Source organism: Hyperolius riggenbachi, chromosome 5 (assembly GCF_040937935.1).
Source record: "Hyperolius riggenbachi isolate aHypRig1 chromosome 5, aHypRig1.pri, whole genome shotgun sequence".
NCBI classification, from domain to species: domain Eukaryota; kingdom Metazoa; phylum Chordata; class Amphibia; order Anura; family Hyperoliidae; genus Hyperolius; species Hyperolius riggenbachi.
Window position 1 is genome coordinate 66,359,029 of NC_090650.1, and position 26,454 is coordinate 66,385,482.

At 43.7% G+C, this 26,454-nt stretch overlaps 1 protein-coding gene across 8 annotated transcripts in view; it reads right to left on the reverse strand.

Annotated features, from left to right (window-relative positions):
* Positions 1 to 5,649: 5,649 nt before the first annotated feature.
* WDR37 (WD repeat domain 37) overlaps positions 5,650 to 26,454 on the reverse strand; it is a 248,229-nt gene continuing 227,424 nt past the window's right edge. For 7 of the 8 annotated variants that reach the window (XM_068235817.1, XM_068235816.1, XM_068235815.1 and 4 more), the window contains 3 exons: positions 25,931 to 26,065; positions 11,713 to 11,827; positions 5,650 to 8,975 (listed from right to left, as the gene is read on the reverse strand). In XM_068235817.1, coding sequence (XP_068091918.1) covers positions 8,844 to 8,975; positions 11,713 to 11,827; positions 25,931 to 26,065 — 382 coding nt within the window. In that variant the 3' untranslated portion in view covers positions 5,650 to 8,843. The remainder of the gene's footprint in view (positions 8,976 to 11,712; positions 11,828 to 25,930; positions 26,066 to 26,454) is intronic. The other variant, XR_011020768.1, reaches the window with a different exon arrangement.

Genomic DNA, 26,454 nt, shown 5'->3' on the forward strand with positions numbered 1-26,454 from the left:
GCACCGTGCTTAGTGGTTTTCTACGCATTTTTTCCAAGCGGTTTTGTAATTCACTCCCTGACAGGAAGTGAACTCTTTGACCCGGAAAAGAATAAATACAATGTATTCTGAACAACGTGAGCGCAATCGCCTTAATACACGTGTTTGTACACGTTCATCGATTTTCCTATACCTTCCATTGAGGCGGAATCGCCCCGAAAATGGAACATGCACCGCTTTCCTAGCCGCATCGTGCACGACCCGTGCTGATATGAACCTTATTTATTTATTGTATTTATAAAGCGCCAACATATTGGCCACGCGGTCGGGGGGGCGTTTTAAAACCCCGCAAGCAGGCGGAAAAAAGCCGAAAACGCCTGAAGTGTGAACAAGCCCTCAAAAGGATCTATATAAAGGTGCCCATTAATGGAACAATTTTTTTCACCAAATGTGATGCGATTTTTACGATCTAAACTAATCAGAAGTTAATTATCGATTGTTTACATTTACTGAACGACTGAACTTGATCATAAAATCCAACTTTTGGAAAGATTTAATCCGAGTTACCAATCGACTAAAAAATCGTTTTTTATCAACTGCCTTCATAAACTGCAAATTTTCTTTACAATTTGATCAAAAAATAGCATCAAAACATTGAATTTGGTGAAAAAAAAAAAATCATTAATGGGCACCTTAAAGATGCAACACCCGCCCCCCCCCCCACCTGGTTGCACACTATTCCGGCAGTTGGACTAAGCAACTGCCATGCACTAAGAAAACCCTGCGAATCCCCCCATGAGAAACTAAGCAAGTCCAACACCTGTCAGTTCTGTCCAATTTCTACTAACTACTGTAAGTGACAGCAACATAGCATCAATTCAAGGCGGGGGGCTCCGTGAATAGCCTGCGGGCCACCGATCGCGGCTCGCAGGCTAAATGTAAACACAAGCGGAAATAATCCGCTTTGTTTACATTTGTACAACGCTGCTAACAGTAGCAGCAGCAGCGTTGTAATAGATCAGCGATCCCCGGCCAATCAGTGGCCGGGGATCGCTGTCACATGACAGGCAGGAGCCTGTTAGAGGCTGCACAGGACAGATCCGTTCCTGTGCAGCCTCCGATCTCCGGGGAAGGGAGGGAGGAGAGGGGGAATCCTGCGGTGGAGGGGGCTTTGAGGTGCCCCCCCCCCCCAGCCACACGCAGGCAGGAGCGATCAGACCCCCCCCAGCACATCATCCCCCTAGTGGGGGAAAAAAGGGGGAGGCGATCTGGTCGCTCTGCCTGGTGTTTGATTTGTGCTGGGGGCTGTAGAGCCCACCCAGCACAGATCAGCGAAATCAGCGCTGGTCCTTAAGGGGGGGGGGGGGGGGGGGTAAAGGCTGGGTCATCAAGTGGTTAAAGGGCCCCATGACCGTACAACTCTTTAGTACATTCATAACTGCACTGTCTGATGCTTCCATCCATGCGTTGTTATTCACTGTGGAATCGCAACAGATGATTGCAGACCAAAATATACGAACGCATTGCAATTTCATTGTATTGAATGGGATCCCAAGCGCATCAACAAAAATTGCGTAGCCATAACTATGTAATTGGGTCATATGGTGTGATGACCACCTGCATTGCTCGCAACACGTAAGTGGGGAAGAGGCCTTACAGATCTCAGGGTCAGGTGTCTAAATTAAACCAATACAGACTTGGCTTCACTTAAGCAGCACGTGGGTATAGCAATAACGTCAGATAAACATAGGCTAGCATGATTCCCCTTGATGACTGATAAAGCAAACCTGTGAGGAAGAACATTTAAAAGATAGAAACTACCCTTAGAGGGAAAGTCCAGAGGTTTCCCAGATCCTCCTCGAGTCTCTTCTAGCTTTTGTCTGTGCTCTCGTCTGAGTACAAGCTTCTCTATACTGGGCATGTGCAAGTAAAGTCCATGCATGCCCTGGAAAATTAAGCAGCTTCATTCTACTGGGCATGTGCAGACTCTTACTTGCACATGCCCAGTATGGAAAAATCTTGTATTTGGCCTTTGGAAGCCACCAGCAGGGGTTCCACAGCAGTTGAGTAGGTCTGAATCGAATTTCTCCGTCTCCCCAGCCCACGTACAGATGCTGCAGCTCCACTAGGACATTGATTGTGGAGTACGGCGAATTGGACTAAGACACTAATCGAGCAGAACCGTGAGTACTAGGAGATACACTCCTATCGAATGCCACCACTGTGCTACTTTATATAAACTGTAAAAAATAAAACTGATTTAAGACTGCTAAATACTAGTGGATTTCGATGTTTTATGCCATCTACGTACGGATGCTGGTGTTCGTATACACTTTATCTTGATCTAGGAGCCAGGAGGCGGCTCTATCTACAGGTACATCGGAGGAGCGATCCATTTGATCTGTCCAATTATCTGTGCAAGATCTCCCAGTGTGTATGAGGTGTGAGATTGCTCGGGGGATATTTTGCTAGAAAGCTAAGGGTGTGTTTTCTAATGTTTGGCCGAGGCATCTTGGAGCATTTTTGTACTGTGAATTGTATTCATTTTATATTAATAAAGCCAATCATTTTTATTTGCATAGTGCGCAGGAGTCCATGGCCCATATACAATTCTCTTTTTCTCCCAGGTGATATTTTCACAACTTGGCAATAAAATGCTTTTTAACCACTTGAGGACCACAGTGGTAACCCCCCCTAAAGACCAGGCCAATTTTAACTAAAATGGCCACTGCAGCTTTAAGGCCAAGCTGCAGGGCCGCACAACACAGCACACGAGTGATCCCCCCACCAACAGAGCTCTCCGTTGGTGGGGTCTGATTGCCCCAGGTGTTTGTTTTTTTAATATATATTTGACTGTTTTTTAAACAAAAATGTGATTTTTTTTTCTTATTCCCCTCCCTCCTTCCCTGCAGCCAGCCAATCACACGATCGGCTCTCATAGGCTTCAGGTTATGAGAGCCGATCGCTCTCTTGACCCCCAGGGGGCCAGCTGTGTCACACGGCTGTCTCCAGTGCAGCGCTGCTGATCGCAGCACTGTACTATGTGTGAAGACGGTGGTTTTGCCATCTAACAGTCTTCCGAGCGGCAATCGCCACTCGGAGACTGAAGAGGTGGCGGAGCTACGCCCCGAGCAGGAGATGCGTGCGCAGCCTGTGCGCGATCTCCTGAAAAACAGAGCTTCAGGACTTGACGCTAATCGGCATCAGGTGGTTCTGGGGCTGCCGCCGCGGCCACGCCCATTGGCGTTAGCTGGTCGGCAAGTAGTTAAAGAGACACTGAAGCGAAAAAAATGATATAATGATTTGCATGTGTAGTACAGCTAAGGAATAAAACATTTGGAGCAGAGACATACGTCTAATATAATAATTCCAGTACAGGAAGGGTTAAGAAACTCCAGTTATCTATGCAAAAGAGCCATTGAGCTCCACGACTTTCAAAGTCGCAGAGAGCTCTGTCTTCTGAAGCTTGAAGTCATTGTAGTTTCTTCTCTGCAGAGGACAGGTCAATATTATACTGCTCTGCTCTGTAAAATTTAGAATGCTGAGTAATGTGTAAACTGCTAATATTAGAGGATGATGCAATGTTCTAAAAAACACTATATAACTTAAAATAAAAATAGGAGAACATTTTCTTTTGCTACTAATGTTCTAGTAAATATCTGTACTGCACAACCAATTCATTATATCAATTTTTTTTCACTTTAGTGTCTCTTTAAGCCAACAGCAAGCAAAAAAATGCTCAAAACTTTAATATGACTTTTTTTTTGCCCATTTTTGCTACTTCTACAATTGCAAATTTTTTTTTAAATACAAGCTGAAAAATTATCTCCTAGGAGAAAAAGTTAATTGCATATAGGACCATGTCTCTATAAAAGTTTTATACATACCTGAGACTTCCTCCAGCCCCCTCTGCGCAGATCGCCCCCACACTGGCAGATAAATCCTCCTAAACCCTCCAGTAGCAGCCCTGTTCTCCGTTACACATGCGCTGCCCTGCGTTGCTGGCAGCCTTCTGCACAGTTGTACTGCACAGGCGCAGAAGCCTCCCAGCCACGGGAGCGAGACCGGGGAGCATGGTTGGCCGCACTGCGCCTGCGCCGACTGGCTGCAGAGAACGGGGCTGCTAGTGGAGCTTCAAGGAGGATTCAGAGCGGCGTGGGATCGATCTGTACGGAAGGGGGCAAGAGGAGGCCCCAGGTATGTATACAACTTTTAGTGTCCCTCTCCTCAGGTACACTTTAACCACTTCCTGTCCCTATGACGTGAAAATAAGTCTCTGCACTCTCCTCCCTACAAAATCTTAGATAACACTGTTCATCTTTGATCCGATATCACTACAGAGTTGTAAAGGAAGTACAGCAAACCCCTATCCTCCTCCCAGAACATTTAATGGCAGAGTTAATTAGTAAACAAGTGTAAAACACATTCCAGGAGAAGACCGTAGCAGATTGTATACATTAATTGTTGCATCTAATACATTATCAAAACAAACTGTTTAAATAAACATTAAGGATAGACAAAAAATGTGTGGGTTTAATGTACAATAGAACTGTTTACATTTAAAGAGACACTGAAGCGAAAAAAAAATATGATATAATGAATTGGTTGTGTACTATGAATAATTACTAGAAGATTAGCAGAAAAGAAAATATTCTCATACTTTTATTTTCAGGTATATAGTGTTTTTTCTAACATTGCATCATTCTCTAATATGTGCAGATTACACAACACTAAGCTTTCAAAATGAGTCTTTCAGAGCAGTCTGAAGTAATGACTTCACCTCTAGCAGATAAAAAGAAAACAGTTCACTTACAGTTGAGATAATAAAAGTCATACAACAGCCCTCTCCACGACTAACTTAGTCGTAGAGATTAATGGCTTTTTTGCATAGAGATAACAACTGGAGTTTCTTAGCACTTCCTGTACTGGAAACAATTAGACTGATGTATCTGATCTTAATGTTTTATTTCTTAGCTGTACTACACATACAAATAATATCACAATTTTTTTTTCGCTTCAGTGTCTCTTTAAGCTATAATGTATGAAAATTGATAACTTGTGTATTTTTTCACTTTTTTCCTTATTTTCCTTTTAAAATGCATGCAAAATAAGGTAAATACGAAAAACAAATAGCTACAAAAAGCCTAATATATTCTGAAAAAAACAATATATAGATAATTGTTATTGCCAAAGTAATCAAAGCTGAGCTGAACGTGGAAAATGACCATGGCAGGGAAGTGGTTAAGTAGCGCTGATGCAGATTTTTATCAGCTTTTTAAAAACGCAAGAGGAATTATACTTTAAATGTCCTGTCTTTTAATTGTAAATACTTTTATGATTTTCTTTTAACAAAGAGTAACTTGGTTTTATATTTTTCTACAAAAACAGTTATGAGTAGAAGCTTCACCTCGACATCTCCTGGAGTGTGAATGCATCTTTATTCATGTGTAAATAATACAAAAGAACGCTGGAATACAGAGGACAATTATCTCATAGCAGAACGTCTGTAGAATCCGTTCTTATTAACCACGGAGTCCCATTTCAAGTGCAGCCAAGTCAATGATACCATTCTACAGTGCGGCTTAACTACCCAGCATTGAAATGTAAATAGAGAAATAATCGGCAATGGCTATGAAGCATGATGGTGGAAAAAGAAGAAATAAAAACTCCTTTGAAATCAAGGCTTTTATTTTTGGAAATTGCTCTCAGTGTTGTCAAAGTCATTGCAGAGAAGGTCAACTCACACACACAGGGCAATGCCATCTGAAAGGGTTACACATTGTTCATAACGGCATCTTGGAGTTAAAGTGCTTTACATTTGCCTCAATATTTCAGTGAAAGCAGAAACATTGTGCGCTCAATTTCAATTTTACCAACAGGCTCGGAGAAGATCATTTTTTTTTCTCTAGCTACAGTTTGGCTGAGCTGCAGCTGTCAGATTGCTGTGGAACTACAAGATCCAGCAAGACCAGGATCTATTTATGTTTTATCAGTTTAGAACTCCAACATAATCTAAAGGATTACAAAGATTTGGTCACCAAGAAGACAGCAACAAGCATGCAACGGTTTCCTGGCTCAACTTCCTGGTTTTCCAGTTAAACTGATGTCACAGTGTATAAGGACTGAGGGTGTGGCCATCCTGAAAGCCCATATTCAGTGCAAGGCACACCTTGAAGGGATCCTCAATCCATTTACTTTCTTTGTAAAAATTGAAAGGATCCCCCAATTACATGGTGTACGCTGGTGTTAGTTGCTGTGTTTCCAGTAATCTTCGACAAGAGTGTGTAGCAATAAGCTCCACTAGTGCCCACTCTCCCACAGGCCAGTGCTTCCATAGGGGCAAACTGGGCACTTAGCCCAGGGCCAGCAGGCAGGCACCCAACCTTATTGTGGTCCCTTGCAAAGTTTTTGGCATTGTAGCGACTCACAGTCCGTGTGTTCCCATCTTTCACTCCACAGGCCGCATCTTCTCAGTGACCAGGTATTATGTAAGAACATGCTCTGGATCACTGAGTAAAAGCACCACTGAGGATGAAGAGATGGGACTACACTGAGGCAGGGACTAATGAAGGAGCGCGCCAGCTGGGACAGACGAGCTGCTACACTGCCGAACACTGTACTGGGGCCCAGAGACCATAAAGTTGAGGGAGATCCGTGGGGGTGGTCAGTAAGGGACCTCCAATGCACCCAGAACAGGTCCTGCTTGCCCATCACAACAAAGGAACGTGTCTAATAAGTATCAACCACAGGACCTGACTGAAGAATATTTCTTTTTAATACACTTTTTCTTTCAATCACAAGTCATTTAACAAATCACTAAATGCCCTTTCAGTCCCTGTAAGATTTAAAATCCTCGCAAGACTCTGAACTTACTTTACTGTGCTTGCTCTAAGCTGAGAGGCGCTCTAACCTGGATAGGACCTACTGATGTTTTTCTCCGTTTTGATTGCCTGATGAAGCGGGAGCTTTGCCCGTGAAACGCGTTGCATAACCTGGAGAATCCCCAATAAACAATACTGTTGTTTGTCTACAGCTCATTGGCTGGTCTTTGCTTAAGGGAGGTGAATCCACCCACATCCCTCCATTTTTAAAACGTTTTCCAAACGGAATTCTTTTACACTTTCTGGCGCCTCTGTTGTCTGACGATTACCTTGCTCTAAGCTGGCTCAACAATGAGCACTTTTCTTTCAGGCAAACGTGCCCATTTTTCCTTCTCTAGAGCTCACTATTGAAAATGAACCCACCCACTATTTTGTCCCTAGACATGACACTCAAGCCATTGAATACATCAGTCTAATTCCTGAAGAATTAGTCAGTTTGAACATAGAGAGATATGAAATGCAAAAATAACCCTAAGGTCACACAGAAGCCTACTAGACGGTTAAACGCCCCATGGATGTCTGGGATTGTGGCATGAAGCATCTTCCTCCAGGCTCACTATGCAATTAATGCATTACAGCGGGGTTGTTCTAACTGGCTGAACATTCTAGTGTAGCCAATGGAAACAGGAGATCATGTATAGCGCATAAAGCACTGGATGTCATTGAGAGAGGCTAGGCAAGGTTTTCTAACCTGATAACTCTCACCCAAGCTGCAAACAACTGGCAGTTTCTGCAGGGAACCGAAGGCATTGAAGAGCCAAGTTACCATCAGAAGGTGCCCTCAGGGGCCTAATTAAGCATTTCCCAACCTGTCGGCACAAGAAATTTGACACATGTAGCTCTTCACACATTAAGAAGCCAAATACCCTGCTGGAAATTGTAGTTCCAAAACAATGGGAATCCTCATAATAAGTCTTGTCTTGTAACTTAATAAGCTGTCCTTTTAAAACAGAAGCCTGTTGACTCCCTGATAACCACTTACAGGGTATAAACTAAGAAACCCCTTCATTCTAGTTTTGGACACTCAAGTGAGAACAAGCAACCAAATAAACGTCAGGAAAGAAGGTTTTACATCGGCAGAATAGGCACCATTGTCATCAGAAGACAAGCTTCTTAGTTGTTGTTTCACTTAATATGAACCAGTAGACAAGGATTTCTGCCATTTGCACCTTGGTAATGGTTACGACTAGATAACTTGCTCATGTTTCAAGACACAACATTTTCTGCAATGAAGAAAGCCCCGTTAAGCAAAAACTCTAAACTAAGGAGCAACTCTGTACTTTAATACTATGTTCAAAACATCCTAGAAGCGTCCATCACTATAATTAAACACTTTTGTCTTATAACAATACAGCAGTTTTATGAATAAAAAAAAAACATGTAATAAAAAACACGTTAAAATGCTTAAGCTTGAGCCAGAATGGATAAAAATGAACGGCAGAGCCAACAAATGCTTTATGGTGTGTTCAATATTTAATGCTGAACTAAGCAGCGAGTGAAATATACACTCTATTTCATAGTTTATTTCTGTAACAGTTTATAATTTACTTTTTTGTGTTTTATACTTTTTTTTTTAATCCTCTTACAAGAGGGAGATAACGCCTATGTATAAATGCAACTATTACATCCTTCACAACAATGACATGAAGTTCACATTTGTTTCACAGAAATGTAATGCCCTACTGCTCATCTAATGCTGGGTCATGACGGATGTTGAGCACTAGGAGGCGCTCAAGGCAAAAAGTCACTTTTTTTCTTTTTGGATGGAGAGGATCCCAGAAACGGGCCGTGGATGAAACTAGCCGAGGAAGAGACAGTTGTCGCAGGGTTCCCCCAGGTATGCCTTGTAGAGTAAAGGGAATGAAAACACGTTTACAAAGTACTCATGTCTGGGATCTCACAATGATGGCAGGCTGAGAACCGACTGCGACACACAAAGCGTTTATGGTAACACAGAATCCATCATTACGTGATGTTGCTGGATTATTTCTCTTGCAGTAGGGCTGGGATGTTGATGTTCCATCCAATGGCCTGGCGATCAAAGCCACAAGTGAAAAGGTTGCAGGTTGGGTGGTCTTCACTCCAGGCAGTGCAGCAGACCATTCTGCGATGGCCCTGAAAGGAGGTCCAATCAAAGAAGCATTAGCAGGTTAGTAAAAACAACATGGTTCCATCAAAAGCAAGGTAGCTACCGGTGCAGATGCTAGCTAGGGTTTTCAGTGCCTGCGGACAAAGTTTTTGTACCCCCCTCTGGACAAAATGGGTGTGGCCACGCATCAGAATATAGTTGTGGTCATGGGTGAAATCAAATGTACAAATGCGGTTTAGATAGCCAGATGTGCCCCCTTCCCCATTCAGATAGCCAGATGTTATGCAGGAGAAGAGGCGCCAAAAGGATAAAAGGAAGCTAAACGAGCTTAAAAACCAAATTCTTGGTAAATAGAGGAGGTAGTGGTGGACTTACCTCCTCCAAGTAGACACACAACGACTGTAGTAAAGACAGTCAATATATTTTATTTATGAACTACAAATATGCAACGCATTTCGCAGGTTTGATCCCGCTTCATCAGGCAATAACGGAGCAATAGCATATGTGGTCAGTAGAAGAACCAGGCACCTCTGTGATAGCCAGATGTGCCCCCCATAGATAGCCATATGTACCCCCTTTCCTGTTGAGATCGCCAGATGCGCCCCCCCCCCCTTAAAGCCAGATGTGCCCCCCTTTAAAAAGCCAGATGTGCCCCCCCCCCTTTAAAAAGCCAGATGCGCCCCCCCCCCCCTTTAGAAAAGCCAGATGTGCCGCCAGCCCGCCACCCCCCTCCCATATATAGCCATATGTACCCCCTTACCCCGTTGATAGTCAGATGTGCCCCCCTTTAGATAGCCAGATGTGCCCAGCTCTTTTCTGCTATTAACGCTTCTCTGCACTCCTCTGCAAAGGGAGGGCGAGAACCAGGAGCACTTCGGGCTGCCAGCGAGCCGCCTCTCATGCATGTGCAGGGTGCAGTGGCCAAGCTGAGCGCCCTCACAGTTCTGCGGCCGGGGACATATGCAGGGATGAGCTTCGGATGAATTCCAAATAGGTTACATGTGAAACTCATCCGGATAATTAGAGCACCTGAGTGGGCGGGTGATGGGGGTTAACATACCCAAGAGGCGTCCTCACGCTGTGTTCCAATGCCTGGTCACATGACTACTACCCTTCCTCATCATACAACCTACCACCTAAATGAATTTGGGCTCCTTTTCTTGTCACTAATAAAGCTTTCTTTTGGTGCTATTTGATTGCTGCTGCGATTTTTTACTTTTTATTATATTCATCAAAAAAAGACATGAATTTTGGCAAAAAAATTGATTTTTTCTAACTTTCTGTGCTGACATTTTTCAAATAAAGTAAAATTTCTGTATACATGCAGCGCGAAAAATGTGGACAAACCTGTTTTTGATGAAAAAAAACCCATTCAGCCTATATTTATTGGTTTGGGTAAAAGTTATAGCATTTACAAACTATGGTGCAAAAAGTCAATTTTCCCATTTTCAAGCATCTATGACTTTTCTGACCCCGTCATGTTTCATGAGGGGCTAGAATTCCAGGATAGTATAAATACCCCCCAAATGACCCCATTTTGGAAAGAAGACATCCCAAAGTATTCACTGAGAGGCATAGTGAGTTCATAGAAGATATTATTTTTTGTCACAAGTAAGCGGAAAATGACACTTTGTGACAAAAAAAAAAAAAAGTTTCCATTTCTTCTAACTTGCGACAAAAAAAATGAAATCTGCCACGGACTCACCATGCCCCTCTCTGAATACCTTAAAGTGTCTACTTTCCGAAATGGGGTCATTTGTGGGGTGTGTTTACTGTCCTGGCATTTTGGGGGGTGCCTAATTGTAAGCACCCCTGTAAAGCCTAAAGGTGCTCATTGGACTTTGGACCCCTTAGCGCAGTTAGGCTGCAAAAAAGTGCCACACATGTGGTATTGCCGTACTCAGGAGAAGTAGTACAATGTGTTTTGAGGTGTATTTTTACACATACTCATGCTGGGTGGGAGAAATATCTCTGTAAATGACAATTTTTTGATTTTTTTTTACACACAATTGTCCGTTTACAGAGAGATTTCTCCCACCCAGCATGGGTATGTGTAAAAATACACCCCAAAACACATTGTACTACTTCTCCCGAGTACGGCGATACCACATGTGTGGCACTTTTTTGCACCCTAACTGTGCTAAGGGGCCCAAAGTCCAATGAGTACCTTTAGGATTTCACAGGTCATCTTGCGGAATTTGATTTCCAGACTACTCACGGTTTAGGGCCCCTAAAATGCCAGGGCAGTATAGGAACCCTATTCCGCTCTGGGCTTCAGCTTCACTTTACTTCTTGTCAGGGGAAGTTTAAATAGTAGAAGGCGCTCTACTGCTTAAACTTCCCCCAACAGGAAGTGAAGCCAACAGGAGCCCAGAGCAAAGAAGGAACTGCGGGGGGACACATCGATTTCAGAGCAGATTCGATCACAGTGATCGAATCTGCTGTCTATCTGCGGTAAATCGGGCAAGCGTATGGGTACCTTTAGTAGTTTCTCAATTACTTGCATATATAAGCCTGCATCGAGTGAAGTCAGAGCACCTCGTTTTTTCCAGTGACTCAGAACAGTTTTAGAAGATAACTGGGATCGCAAATGGAAATTGTAATGACAAGTTTCATATTTCACACCATTCAGTCTTTCGTCTTCTCCTCCTTGTCCCCCCCACCCCCAAATGTCATCTCGCAGCTAGTGAATGAATCATACAGATTCCCATCAACACATAACTGCATTTCATACACAGCAAAAATATAACAAAATATGCTTACCTGTCTGTTGCTACGAGGAAGGCGTGCTAATCGTACTCCTGACATGTCAAACAGCCGCACCTGCCTGTTGTCGTGGGGAAGGGCGATGATCCTTTGGCCGACAGACACACTAATCCTGGGGAAACAGACAAGATTCATCAGATAAAATGCAACGCTAACCCAGCAAAGAGCAGCATTGTGACGCATCTATCCCACTGAAATGTAACGAGTGTCTGTAGTTATGGGGATTTATTCCAGAGAATTTCTTTACAGAACCATTCATTTTCATACGTTAGAACAACTGTCATCGCACCATTTTACCTTCACCACACCAGATGAGAACAATGTGTGAGGTCAACAAAAAAAAGTTCATCTGCTATGATGGATGTCTTCAGGTAATGGTCTAAATGATATATCGAAAACGTCAATCTGGCAATGGTTGGACTGACTTCCTGCCTGCATATGGTCCTAGGTAGGGATGGTCAATGAGATGCAAATAATTTGGAGCTGATGCAACATCATGCAAATTTTGTATACAAATTTGTGCAGCTTGAAAATTAACCAATCAAATCCTGCTGAGGTAGGATTCAATTTGTCCATTCTCAAGCGGCATAACTTTGCATATAAAATTTGCATAATCCTGCATCGACTTGAAATTATTTGCATCACACTGACCATCCCTAGTCCTTGGAAGGCGATTTCAAAAGTTGGAATTTTAACTAAAGCAGGCCATATACTCGTGGATGTAACAAAAAGGTAGATCCCTCTCAGATCATTATCATATCAGAGACAGAGCTATGTAAATAAATCCATCCACAGATATTTCATAGATTTTAGCATGAAATCTATTGAAAATATGTGTGTTCTACCTGCTGGGTCCCCAGGAATCAATTCAAAATAGTGAGCGGCCCATAGGAAGGAATACACTGTATGCTCGGTCTACAGCACTGAGGAGCAAAACGGTTAGTATGCACCCAGCCTAAAGTTCAGTATGACAGCCAGGCAACTAGCATTGTTTATAAGAGAATGAAGATGGCAGCTTCCGTATTCTTCTAACTTCAGATTCCATTTAACCTACCAATAAGTTTTTGGGTTGTGGGAAAACACCCAGGCAAGCTCCCTGCGGATGGGGCCCTGGTTGGATTGAAACCTGGGACTCGAGCATCCCAAGGCGAAGACCGTTAATTATGGTGCACACTCGCACCTGGTAGTTTTGGTGCCTCAAAGAAAAATGTTACGATGGCGCCAGCTGTAAAATTATGGCATATTGACAGAATTAGCAGTTTCAATTAGCAGTTACAGAGACAGAAGGACAGAATTAGTGGATTCAAATAGCAGGGGTAGCAGTGTATTTTGGTGGCGGTAAGGGCGGGAGCTTTGGGGGTAGGTTAGTATTATAAGGGTGGGGCAAGACAGAACGCCGGACACTTTAGCACTGCCATTGACTAATGTGAATTACAGCTTAAGTGGACCTCATAGGGTAATTTGGGCGCCAGCAAAAGACAGAGACCAAAGTACGAAAAAACTCCAATTTAGCCGCCAGCAATGGTGTTGGGGAGGGTTAGTGTGAGAGATTGGTTAAAGGAAAGGTTCAGGGAGGGTGGGTAAAAAATAAAAATCAATTTCCACTTACCTGGGGCTTCCTCCAGCCCGTGGCAGGCAGGAGGTGCCCTCGCCGCCGCTCCGCAGGCTCCCGGTGGTCTCCGGTGGCCGACCCGACCTGGCCAGGCCGGCTGCCAGGTCGGGCTCTTCTGCGCTCCAAGGCCCGGAACTTCTGTGTCCCACGCCGGCGCGCTGACGTCATCGGACGTCCTCCGGGCTCTACTGCGCATGCGCAGTAGTTCTGCGCCTGCGCAGTAGAGCCCGGAGGACGTCCGATGACGTCAGAGCGCCGGCGTGGGACGCAGAAGTTCCAGGCCTTGGAGCGCAGAAGAGCCCGACCTGGCAGCCGGCCTGGCCAGGTCGGGTCGGCCACCGGAGACCACCGGGAGCCTGCGGAGCGGCGGCGAGGGCACCTCCTGCCTGCCACGGGCTGGAGGAAGCCCCAGGTAAGTGGAAATTGATTTTTATTTTTTACCCACCCTCCCTGAACCTTCCCTTTAAGACAAGCGATAGCAAACTATCAAATGCAGAAATATTTCAGGGCAATATGAAAACACAAAAAGCTGCAGTGGAACTACAGAGCCCAGCCCTCTGGCTCTGACAACAAGCAACAACACAAGTAGATTATAAGGCGAAGGAATACCTCTCACACTGCACTATGAGACAGTGCTGGATCGCAGGCAGCCAGGCCCCAGTACATACATGCAAAAGGAGAGGATGGTCCACACTGTTGTCTCAAGGTAACAAGTTTTATTTAGGACATATCTCAATACAGTAAAAGCACAGTGTTATAATTTAAGTAGGCCTCAGTTACTTGGCCTGAGTTTTATGTAAAAGGCTTGTCCGCAGTGTATGTCTTTAAAATAAATAGAGGTTTTGTGATGCAGGCAGAGGCATCTCAGGGTCTGCGTGTAGCAGAGGATACACGCAGATACTGAGAACATGTTCCTGAAAGAAGGCCATCGGCCACTCTGACCTCAACAGGAACAGTAAACATCGGCTATATTTACTAAACATCCACGTTCCTGCATATGGGTCAAATGCCTCATTTATTATTAATCGAGTAGGCGGGTATGATGACACCACGAGTGGGTCCACCAATAGACTGATATAGGGGGTGGCGAAGATGATGTCATATTTAACTCTTTCCTAGTCGGTATTAAATCTGGAGCGAGCAATGGAGAACTCACTTCTGCTTCTTCCTTCCGCACTAGCTCGCAAGGCCGACTGGGACCTCTAAGCATGTTCTTCCCTTATGTAATCTGATCTAATGTCTGCTGTACATAGGTAGTTTAGTGGAACGTAGGTTAGCAAGAAGTGCCTGAGTGACTTCAGTAGGGAGTCTAATCACGAGCTTGTAACGCAACATGAAGATTGGCATGGCTAGGATATGATGAATGTATCTATCTGTATTTCTGTAGTCCTGAATAAATAACGTAAACATTGAAGAAGCCTGAGAAAGTCTATCTACTGTTTGCTGTGTGGAGAGTCAAGTGATCTCACAGTCTGTGAGACGATGGTGTCGAAGCAAGGTGATAAGAACAGTTTATAACACACAGTGCTGACATGTTTCGGACCTCAGGCCTTAATCACAGCCAATGATTAAGGACTGACGTCCAAAACATGTCAGCATTGTGCTTTTACTGTATTGAGATATGTCCTGAATAAGACTTGTTGATACCTTGAGACACCAGTGCAGACCATCCTCTCCTTTTGCAATAACACAACAAAAAGTTCCTGGTGCTCATTAAACAGTAAGACACGTGTCTCTCTTACCCCTGCTTAGCTGCTGCTTGGGCGAGAGAGTCCTTGTTGTGGAAGATGTTTGGAGGTCTGAAATTCATACCCACACACATTGAGGAGTGAGCCGCTGAAGGAGACTTATTTCAGACTCCTGAACATCCTCCACAACGAGGACTCTCCTGCCCGAGCTGCAGCTTAGGAGGAGTAAGAGAGACACACGTCTTGCCGTTTAACGAGCACCAGAAACTTTGTTGTTTTATGGATAGTAGACTAATCAGCAACATTACGGATATTCTACTACCGGATTCATGCGGTAATAATAGAATTTCAGTAACCCTACCAATGTTCAATGTACAATCAGACACATCTTCTGCACAGATTGCATTTTCAGCTTTACCGTGCACCAAAATCTCCAAGCACAGTTATTACCTGTACGGTGCAATTAACCACTATGGTGCCACATGTCTAAGGTCTGAGATTTTTCATGTAATAAATATGGGGAATTTATTTTTACGGTTTTAAACGATCAGGCTGCATTCACAGTAAAATGTTGCTGAGCTGCGTTATAAAGTCTTATAACTCAGCTTACCGCACTGCAACGCTAATCCTATGGGATGTTCACAGTAAGACGTTAGCATCACACTAACGTGTAGCGTTATGGTAACGCACTGCTGCAGTGTGTTACCTCTAAACGCACACGTTACTGGGTAAAGGAAAGCATACTTTTCATTGCCTGTATGCTCACTGTACCTACTGTATGTCATGGTAATGCAGCGTTAATACCTTTTTTTTGCATTGCATTGTAATGCTGAGTTGTGATATTAAAATCGCACTACAACGCAACATCCCACTGTGAATAAGCCCTCAAATATAAAAATAAGACATCAGTGTATCCGGTATATAACAAAACAACCTCATCTAATACAGCACCATATGTGAAATACAGCAGCATATACATTGGTTTAGTAGTTGTATCATCAGTTTTGGACTTCTTTGTTGGGAAAGTTTGTACAGCAGGATCAGAGAGGCTTTAACAAATTGCTGAGCTGTCATCTCGAGCACCGGTGATAAATGGAACGTCTAGTAACAGCAATTGCACCCCATTACATTAATGTCTCAGCTCATTCGGTCGTCCTATTTCCTGTCCGGGAAGAGAATGAAGTATATTCAAATTTTATTTATCCAAAGCTGTAGCCTGGATCCGTGTTGTTTCCTCTGGCAGCACTGAAATGTGATTACAGATTGTAGGAAACCAGCGAGGTGTGTGTGGCTGATCACACAACAATATCGTAATGCATTTCTCACCATAGCGTCGTACATAAGAGCGCGCAGATAAGGGTGCAGCATTGACATCTGCCCTGCATACGCCTACCGCTCAAACTGCAAATACAAGTTTTACTTTTTACAAAAAGGTCAAATATTCATAATCCCAATTCAGCTTCTTTTTCTTTTATAGAACTGAATTCTGTGGTGACTTGAATCCTCACTTCCCATCCACTTAGAAAGTATCCATTGGTGTGAATACTGACAGGCAAGCCAATGAAATGTATTTATTTGGGCGACGTGGAAAGCCCAATGACTATGGTTCAATCAACCAGTTAAGGTCTCAAAATACATGAGGTCACCAAAGCTTTCCACCTAGTATACAGCATAAAGGCTTTCTTGAGTGGGAAAACAAAGGCATTTATAAATTGGGAAAACTTTGGTATTTCAAAAGAAATAGGTGGTTCATGTTCATGGAACTGAAAAGCCATATATGGACTACCCAGGTCATGGTTTTATATTATGCACAACTAAAATCTTACTTGCTGAAACTTTCAGACAATATGGCTGGAGTAATAAACCTCAATGATTTTGATCATTTTTTTTAACCCACAAAGACCCAAATTGTTCCTATCTGAAATCCAACAAAAAATAGTTAATACAACTATAGAGAAAAAAGCAGATAATTTTGCTTCATGGCTTAAAGCGGAACTGTAAATAGTTTTTAAACAGTGTTTCACTTACCTGGGGCTTCTGCAAGCCCCCAGCAGCCGCCCTGTCCCACGCTGGTCCTGCCCGAGCCTCCGTTCTATTCCTAGACTTCTAAGTCGATGCCAGCGCGGCTCTGGGCAAGCATATCTTTTCTTCGCGTTCCCCGCTGCCATAGCAGGGGACGCAAAGAAAGGATATGTGTGGGCAGAGCCACGCAGGCGCAGTGGCCCATCGGCGAAACCAAAAGCAGCTAGCGGCGGGAGAACGGAGGCTCGGGCAGGACCGGCGCGGGACAAGACGGCTGCTGAGGGCTTGCAGAAGCCCCAGGTAAGTGAAACACTGTGTTTAAAAACTATTTACAGTTCCGCTTTAAAGACCTACCTATATTGAATTTAAGCAAGAGCATCCTTGAAGGTAACACAATCTTTCGCTCCTTAATCCTAGATGAAACGTGGCGCGAGTCACACTTTAAAATGATTCAATACGCATTTAACATCAAACATAAGAAAAGGCCTGCTCACTACCAGCCACATTGTCCCAAGTGCTCTTTACCAAATGCTTCTATGTACCATTGTCTTTGGGAATGTCCGCCCATAAAACTTTTTTGGACCAAGGTTCAGACTTTTATCCTTTTGTTTTTTAGGTGCAATCTTAATATGACCCTACAATTATGCCTATTTAATGGTTTTCCTTCAATAGGCTCCTCGCACCAAAGACAGGACCAAAATGACAGTCAGGTCCCACGCTTGGGCCATATGATATTAATAGCTACCCATAAAGTAATCTACAATAAATGAATCTATCCAAGTCTACCTTCTATTTGGGATATTAAGCAAGAATCATATTTTTCATCTTGAAAACATGGAAACTTTAATGCAAAGAGAAATATGCCTGACGCTTCTTTAAAATATGGAAAAAATTACATCACCTATTCCTTTAAGAGACCGGAGATCCAAGAAATTATGAAATCCTACCAATATACCTTATGGTATGCGAAGAGAGAACTGTTAAGAGAACTGGGCCAATTGAAAATATAGATAAGTTTGTTAAGCTCTATCATCTTTATATTCAACGCCAATTTCGATATGTAGACATTCAATAACTTTTAAATCCGGTTAGGATGGTGACGGGGGGTGGGGGTGGAGGGGGTTGGTGTTCCTTGTGAGGGTTCAAGGACTACCTGACTATCTGTGGCTCTTTGAGCAACGTTAATACCTGGTTAATTATGCTTTTGGACTCCTCAGGGGGAATGTTAAATGGAAAAATCACTAAAATTTGTTTAAAAAAAGAAATTTATTTTTTTTATCTATATAGGTATATTTTGCAACCGATCACTTCTTAACCTCCCTGGCGGTAAGCTCGGGCTATGCCGCCGGGAGGCACCGCTCAGGCCCCGCTGGGCCGATTTGCATAATTTTTTTTTGTTACACGCAGCTAGCACTTTGCTAGCTGCGTGTAACCTCCGATCGCCGCCGCTACCCGCCGATCCGCCGCTATACCCGTCGCCGCAGCCACCCCCCCAGACCCCGTGCGCTGCCTGGCCAATCAGTGCCAGGCAGCGCTGTGGGGTGGATCGGATTCCCCTTTGACGTCACGACGTCGATGACGTCATCCCGCCCCGTCGCCATGGCGACAGGGGAAGCCCTCCAAGAGATCCCGTTCTTTGAACGGGATCTCTTGATCTCCGTTCGCCGGCGGCGATCGGAGGGGCTGGGGGGATGCCGCTCAGCAGCGGCTATCATGTAGCGAGACATTGTCTCGCTACATGAAAAAAAAAAAATTAAAAAAAAAAAAGGTATTTGCTGCCCCCTGGCGGATTTTAACAAACCGCCAGGGAGGTTAAAGTGAACCAGAGATGAAAATAAACTGATGAGATATACAATTGGATCTGTCCTAGTTCTAGAAATTCTTTTTTTTCTCAAAGAGTCCCAGAGTGAAAAATACATGAACTATTGACATTGTTGTCCATTCCTTTCAGTCAGAAGCCTACTTAGAAAAGTGTTTTTACAGCTGTAATTTGTGATCAGTGAGGGACGCTATAGCCAGACTTGGTCCTGACTGAAGAAAAACTGTCGGTATATATACATACACGTCTTTATCAACATGCCACATGTCATCTCACATGTCATATTTAATACTGAAAAAGACATGATGGTTGGCACTGCAAGTGATTCATTTATTTTTACTCTTAGGTCTGTGCATATATGATTATCTATGGATCCTTGCATTGCTTTCTTTCCTTATTTTGTTAAAAAATAGCAGAACTGAAACATTTCTTAAAGAGACTCTGTAAGAAAATGTTCAGCCTTATTTCTTCTATCCTATAAGTTCCTATACCTGTTCTAATGTGCTCTGGATTACTGCAGCCTTTTCTAGTTGCACTGTCTCTGTAATATATCTAATCTTTTCTTTGTCGACCCAGAGAGGAATGCACTGCCTCTGCTGTGATAGGGAGAAGTTATGCACACCCCCTGCAGGCTCTGTGTGCGTTTTGTTTATTCCTCACAGACAGGTCTCTGCTCTCAATTTCAGCTTGTCTGAGGGGGAAGAGAGATGCCCATGCTGAGAAACTGTGAGAATCCCTGACTGGAGTTCGGAATGTAATAAAAACTTGTAGTATACTGTAACATGATATATATACGCAAACATCACTTCCTGATTAGCGGCCATGTTTGTTGTTTGTAAACACTGCCTAAAACTGGCAATTAAAAGCCAAAATCGCGGCGGAAAAAGCGGAGGGATCCAGGAGATCACTGTGACTCGTTTGGTAGGTTTTTTTATTGTACAAATTGGACAGTACAGATAATCTTTAAAACGAGGGGTAGGCATGTATTGGATGCTGTCCTCATGCCCACCGCTCCCCCCGTTCTTCACCGTCCCCCCCCCCCCCCTCTCACCTAAATTGCTGCTGCAGCTCATTCCCGATTGCCCAGTAGTGTGCAGGTGCCCACGGGCAGGAGCGCTTTGCATAAGTGTGCAACGGCAAGATGACTTCATGGCTGTCTCACCAGTGAGCCCCAGTAGGAGGGTCAGAGATAAATTCCAATATACAGCAATATAGAGCTATAGGAAGTGTTTCTGATGCCGAAACCATGATGTTTAACATAAAAGTGGGTATCCTGAATAATTTACTGCATTCTACTCTACGTCGTTACAGTTCCTATTTCATTAAATCTAAATAACGGATATAAGCAGTGTGCAACGTGTACATAGTAATACGGTTTGAAAAGTAAGCAAGAGAGATGCAAGAATGAATTTTCAGAGTAGAAAGTCTTGCCCCATCTTGCTTCCAATTGTGTCTCATTCTATTGAAGTACCTAAAGAACATGAGACGAGGGGTTTACACGTGTTCAGGTGTTCAGCTGTGATCCCGGTAATACAGGAGCTTTCTTATCCTCTGCTAGCTGGATTGCCTTGAGAACATTGTTTGTTAGCATGGTACACATGCATTTGAAGGACTGCTTGTTCTTAAAAGATTTAGCAAGTTTTCTGCCTGAACAATGTGGAAGGATTTCGTCTCCCTTACAGTATGCTGTAACAGGTAGGGATGAAAGCAGTGACGCACTAGCATTGAGCTCACAGCCAAGACAATACCCTGCCGACAGCTCAATCTCATCAATAAACTTCAACAGCTAAAAACATGTCATAAGTGGTGGTTGAAGCAAAAGCCCCATTTTTAAAAAAGTTGAAAAATAGGTATTGTTAGGGGGGAAAGGAGGAAATCCACCAGCGCTCCATAAGACCAGTTTGTTGGACCACTTTTTAAAGGGATACTGTAGGGAGTGGGGTCGGGGGAAAATGAGTTGAACTTACTCGGGGCTTTTAATGGTCCCCCGCAGACATCCTGTGCCCGCGCAGCCACTCACTGACGCTGCTGCCCCGCCTCCGGTTCACTTCTGGAATTTCAGACTTTAGTCTGAAAACCACTGCGCCTGCGTTGCCGTGTCCTGGCTTCCCCTGATGTCACCAGGAGCGCATGGCACATGCACAGACCATACTGGGCCTTCACAGTACGCTCCTGGTGCCATCAGCAGGAGTTAGGACATGGCAACGCAGGCGCAATGGTTTTCAGACTTTAAAGTCTGAAATTCCAGAAGTGGACCGGAGGTGGGGCCGGAGCATTGGGGGAGTGGCTGCGCGGGCACAGGATGTCTGTAGGGGACCATTAGAAGCCCCGGGTAACATCAACTCATTTTCCCCTGACCCCCCTACAGTGTCCCTTTAAGTATATATTACTGTCAATATTTTAGCGGTGTCTTTGTTCGGAGCAGTGCTTTTCAGCACTGCTAGATTTGGGTGCAGACGGCGCCACCATAAACTATAATGGGAATCACATCTACAGCGGCGCTCAGTGAGTCACGTCGGCGCCGTCAGAAGACTGAGCCGAAGTTGCTTAAAAAAAACAACACAATAATTCGGCCTCCAGCAATCGCTAGAAGACTAATTATATAATTCCCCCACTATCTATGGCGGCCTGGAGGGGGAATAGTAATTACCACGGCCTGGACTTGTGCAGAAGCAGGATCAGCCATATACCGACTGTATCCTGCGCCCAAGTCTACCGGCGCCAATTTCAAATGTATGCCACAATGTTCCCTTCTATTATTGTTCCTTCTGTGTTGGAAAGTTGAAGCTCCTTGATCCTGTTGCGAGCAATAAGTGATCTGTACCCTTTCTGCTACAATAGCAGTCCATAAATATCCTCAGATTAATGTGGTATGAAACTCAGCAGGATTCCTTGCTCTAAAAGATTATTATCAGCAATAATACAGCACTTTGTTCTTCAGTAAAAAGCTCCTTGCTTCAGAGGAAAACTTCTGGCCACAACTGAAGAGATGAGAACATTATCTATTGTTGCTACAATTATTATACATTCCTAGCTGTACTGAAAATTAGCTCTTTCTGCTGTAGAAGCAGAGTGTCGAGAAGTGACCACTAGATAGATTTTAATACATACAGCAGCTATGCATTAAAATGCAATGGCAGGTTCCAGAGCAGATAAACTGCACTTTGGGAACTTGTAATTTGTAAACAAACAATATTTCTTATGCAAATATGATAATGGGTTATAAAAAGTAGGAAAAACATTTTTATCGAATGTTATGTAAAATTTTTACCCACTTTAACGACAATCATTTTTATAAATTTTTTTAAGACAGCCAGAGTATATAATGGAAGTGCACGTGCCAAAATAGATCCAATTACGGGAGGAAAAAAGAAAAAAAACAAAACAAAACAAAAAAAAAAACAAATAGCAGGTCATATAGACAATGGACAAAATTATTTTAAAATGACCAATGTGGTAAATTCTGTCTAGTGGTGGACCCAGGAAGCTTTGCTTTTCCGATATTCATCTACGATGGTTTAAAAATTACTTCCAGAAACTTTTGAACATTTAAAAAGCACTTCGATTTACATGCTTCTCAGTGATTTCTGCCACTCTGATATTGCTTGGCCAATAACTTGGTAAAATTCACCAGAGGATTCACACACCATGCTCCTTAGCGAACCGTGCCTACCTAGCTAGCCTATACTAGTGGCAACTATACTGGCTACCTATATTGGAGGCACCTACCTAACTAACCTATACTGGGGGCACCTACCTATCTAATCTATGCTGGGGGCAACCATTCTGGCTACCTATATTGGAGGCACCCACCTAGCTAACCTGTACTGGGGGCACCTACCTATTTAACCTATGCCAGGGGCACCTGCCTATCTAACCTATACTGGGGGCAACTATACTGGCTACCTATACAGGAGGCACCTACCTGGCTAACCTATACTGGGGGCAGTTATACTGGGGCACCTATGCCTGGCTACCTATACTGGGGCACCTATGCCTGGCTACCTATCCTGCGGGGACCTATAGCTGGCTACTTATACTGAGTGCTACTAGTCCTGGCTAACCTATACTGCGGGCACCTACACCTGGCTCCACTGGGCGGGGTGGGGTGGGGGGGGGGCAGGTGGATTTGGCACGGCTGATATTGGAAGTAGATGGATGCTCAGATTAGTGGAGTAAAGGTGGACTAGGCATGGATACTCAGCTTCAAAGGAGTTAATGGACATGTGAATATGGACTGGGTGTCAGCATGGTAAGCCCAGAGCGTAGGGTAGAGAAAAATATACTGTATTAGTTAGCATTAGACATAATGTAGGGCTTGGAATGGAAGGGACAAATACTATGTGGATTTTAAGCCCTATTTGTAAAGCAGATGCTGACTACAACTATTAGAAGCAAAGGATCAGCAGGGTTGCCAGGCAATTTGCATTGTTTAAAAATAAATATGGCAGCCTCCATATCCTTCTCAATTCGTGGTCCAGTTTAAGGCTTCCTCAAATGATAAACCAAAGAAAACATGCATAAAATGCTGAACAGTTGTTACACCTGCTGTGTTACAAGCTTTGTAAGAAAAAGGCTGAGCATTTGCACTAGGAAATACAGAGGCACCACAATCTACAGTGGTTTGTCAAAGTGTTCGGCCCCCTTGAAGTTTTCCACATTTTGTCACATTACTGCCACAAACATGAATCAATTCTATTGGAATTCCACGTGAAAGACCAATACAAAGTGATGTACACGTGAAAAGTGGAACGAAAATCATACATGATGCCAAACATTTAAAAAAAACAAAAAACAAATAACTGCAAAGTGGGGTGTGCGTAATTATTCAGCCCCCTGAGTCAATACTATGTAGAACCACCTTTTGCTGCAATTACAGCTGCCAGTCTTTTAGGGTATGTCTCTACCAGCTTTGCACATCTAGAGATTGAAATCCTTGCCCATTCTTCTTTGCAAAACAGCTCCAGCTCAGTCAGATTAGATGGACAGAGTTTGTGAACAGCAGTTTTCAAATCTTGCCACAGATTCTCAATTGGATTTAAATTTGGACTTTGACTGGGCTATTCTAACACATGGATAGGTTTTGTTTTAAACCATTCCATTGTTGCCCTGGCTTTCTGTTTAGGGTTGTTGTCCTGCTGGAAGGTAAACCTCCGCCCCAGTCTCAAGTCTTTTGCAGACTCCAAGAGGTTTTCTTCCAAGATTGCCCTGTATTTGGCTCCATCCATCTTCCCATCAAATGGTTTAAAGAGGCGCCCTGGTGGTATATAAAAGCGTTTAAAAGCAGTTTTAAAACCGATAAAGGTTTGAGGTTGCTTACCTCAAGGACGACAAATCTTTGTAGGGACAAAAGATTTTATTGGTAGCACAGGCAACGCGTTTCACGGGTCTGAGCCCGCTTCCTCAGGGCAATAGCAGTGCCAGGCCAATTGAAATAGCAAGCTAAGAGAGGCTCCCTAAGCTTGCTATTTCAATTGGCCTGGCACTGCTATTGGCCTGAGGAAGCGGGCTCAGACCCGTAAAACGCGTTGCCTGTGCTACCAATAAAATATTTTTTTCCCTACAAAGATTTTTCGTCCTTGAGGTAAGCAACCTCAAACCTTTATCGGTTTTAAAACTGCTTTTAAACGCTTTTATATATCACCAGGGCGCCCTCTTTAAACCATTTAGTGCATCCCTAACCCCCATACGATACCAGTGTGAGGGGTGGAGGCAGAACATACGTGGTTTACACCACGGTGGACATCTGCCTCCCTTCTTTTTTCCAAGGAGAGCGACCGCATCTAGGTCCTTAGTGACCTCCCCGAGTGGAGTCGGGTTAATTGTCTCCACCTGCTTCCTGTGGTCGGTTGCCCCTCTGCAACCCACTCTTGTGAGTAGATTCTTATCTTCTACATTAACAATTTTGACTAAACATATTAGACTATTGGGCTCCCGTGTTTTTGTTTCCTGTGTCTTTTCCCCAGAAGGTGTCCTGACACCAATCATCAATTAATCTTCCCATCAACTCTGACCAGCTTCCCTGTCCCTGCTGAAGAGAAGCACCGCCAGAGCATGATGCTGCCACCACCATATTTGACAGTGGGGATGGTGTGTTCAGAGTGATGTGCAGTGTTAGTTTTCTGCCACACAGAGTTTTGCATTTTGGCCAAAAAGTTCCATTTTGGTCTCATCTGACCAGAGCACCTTCTTCCACATGTGTGCTGTGCCCCCCACATGGCTTGTGACAAACTGCAAACGGGACTTCTTATGCTTTTCTGTTAACAATGGCTTTCTTCTTGCCACTCTTCCATAAAGGCCAACTTTGTGCAGTGCACGACTAATAGTTGTCCTATGGACAGATTACCCCACCTGAGCTGTAGATCTCTGCAGTTCATCCAGAGTCACCATGGGCCTCTTGACTGCATTTCTGATCAGCGCTCTCCTTGTTCGGCTTGTGAGTTTAGGTGGACGGCCTTGTCTTGGTAGGTTTACAGTTGTGCCATACTCCTTCCATTTCTGAATGATCGCTTGAACAGTGCTCCGTGGGATGTTCAAGGCTTTGGAAATCTTTTTGTAGCCTAAGCCTGCTTTAAATTTCTCAATAACTTTATTCCTGACCCGTCTGGTTTGTTCTTTGGACTTCATGGTGTTGTTGCTCTCAATATTCTCTTAGACAACCTCTGAGGCCAACATAGAGCAGCTGTATTTGTACTGACATTAGATTAAACACAGGTGCACTCAATTTAGTCATTAGCACTCATCAGGCAATGTCTATAGGCAACTGACTGCACTCAGACCAAAGTGGGCTGAATAATTACGCACACCCCACTTTGCAGTTATTTGTAAAAAATGTTTGGAATCATGTATGATTTTCGCTCCACTTCTCACGTGTACACCACTTTGGATTTGGACTTTCACGTGGAATTCCAATAAAATTGATACATGTTTGTGGCAGTAATGTGACAAAATGTGGAAAACTTCAAGGGGGCCGAATACTTTTGCAAACCACGGTATCTGGGTAGTGCAGGAAATGAAGTGTGTCAGCTGAAACACATTGATTCTATGTAATAAGATCACTGTAGTTCTTTGTACCTGTTTACTGCAGAGTCTGTACGAATAGTGGCAATGGGTGACCTCATGTTCTTCAGATCCCACACCTTCACAGTACGGTCGTCACTTCCCGACACCACGTTGTCCCCCACGGTGAACACGGCAGAAGTCACAGTGCTGGAACACAAATTCAATGGTAAAATGTCAGCATTTACAGTTAAAATGCCAGTGAGCATTCCATATACCTACCTACCAAGCAAGAAGCAATTCAACAGCTAATGAAGGAAAGCTGTGCTAAAGGAAACATATCTTGTAGCCCAGAGCAACCAATAAGGTTCCAATCTTCATAGGATTTCCCCCATTAGGTGAAAACAGCCCGAGGAAGTCCAATGGGCTGCTACGCTTAGTGAGAATTTACCCCGCACTCAGGTCCATATGCAATTTACTTTTTCTCCCGAGTTCTCTCCTAGGTAATATTTTCACACCTTGCCATAAAATGCATTTTAGACCAAAATAATACTCAAAATAATTTTTATGGTACATTTTCCCCAACTTTTGGGGACTTT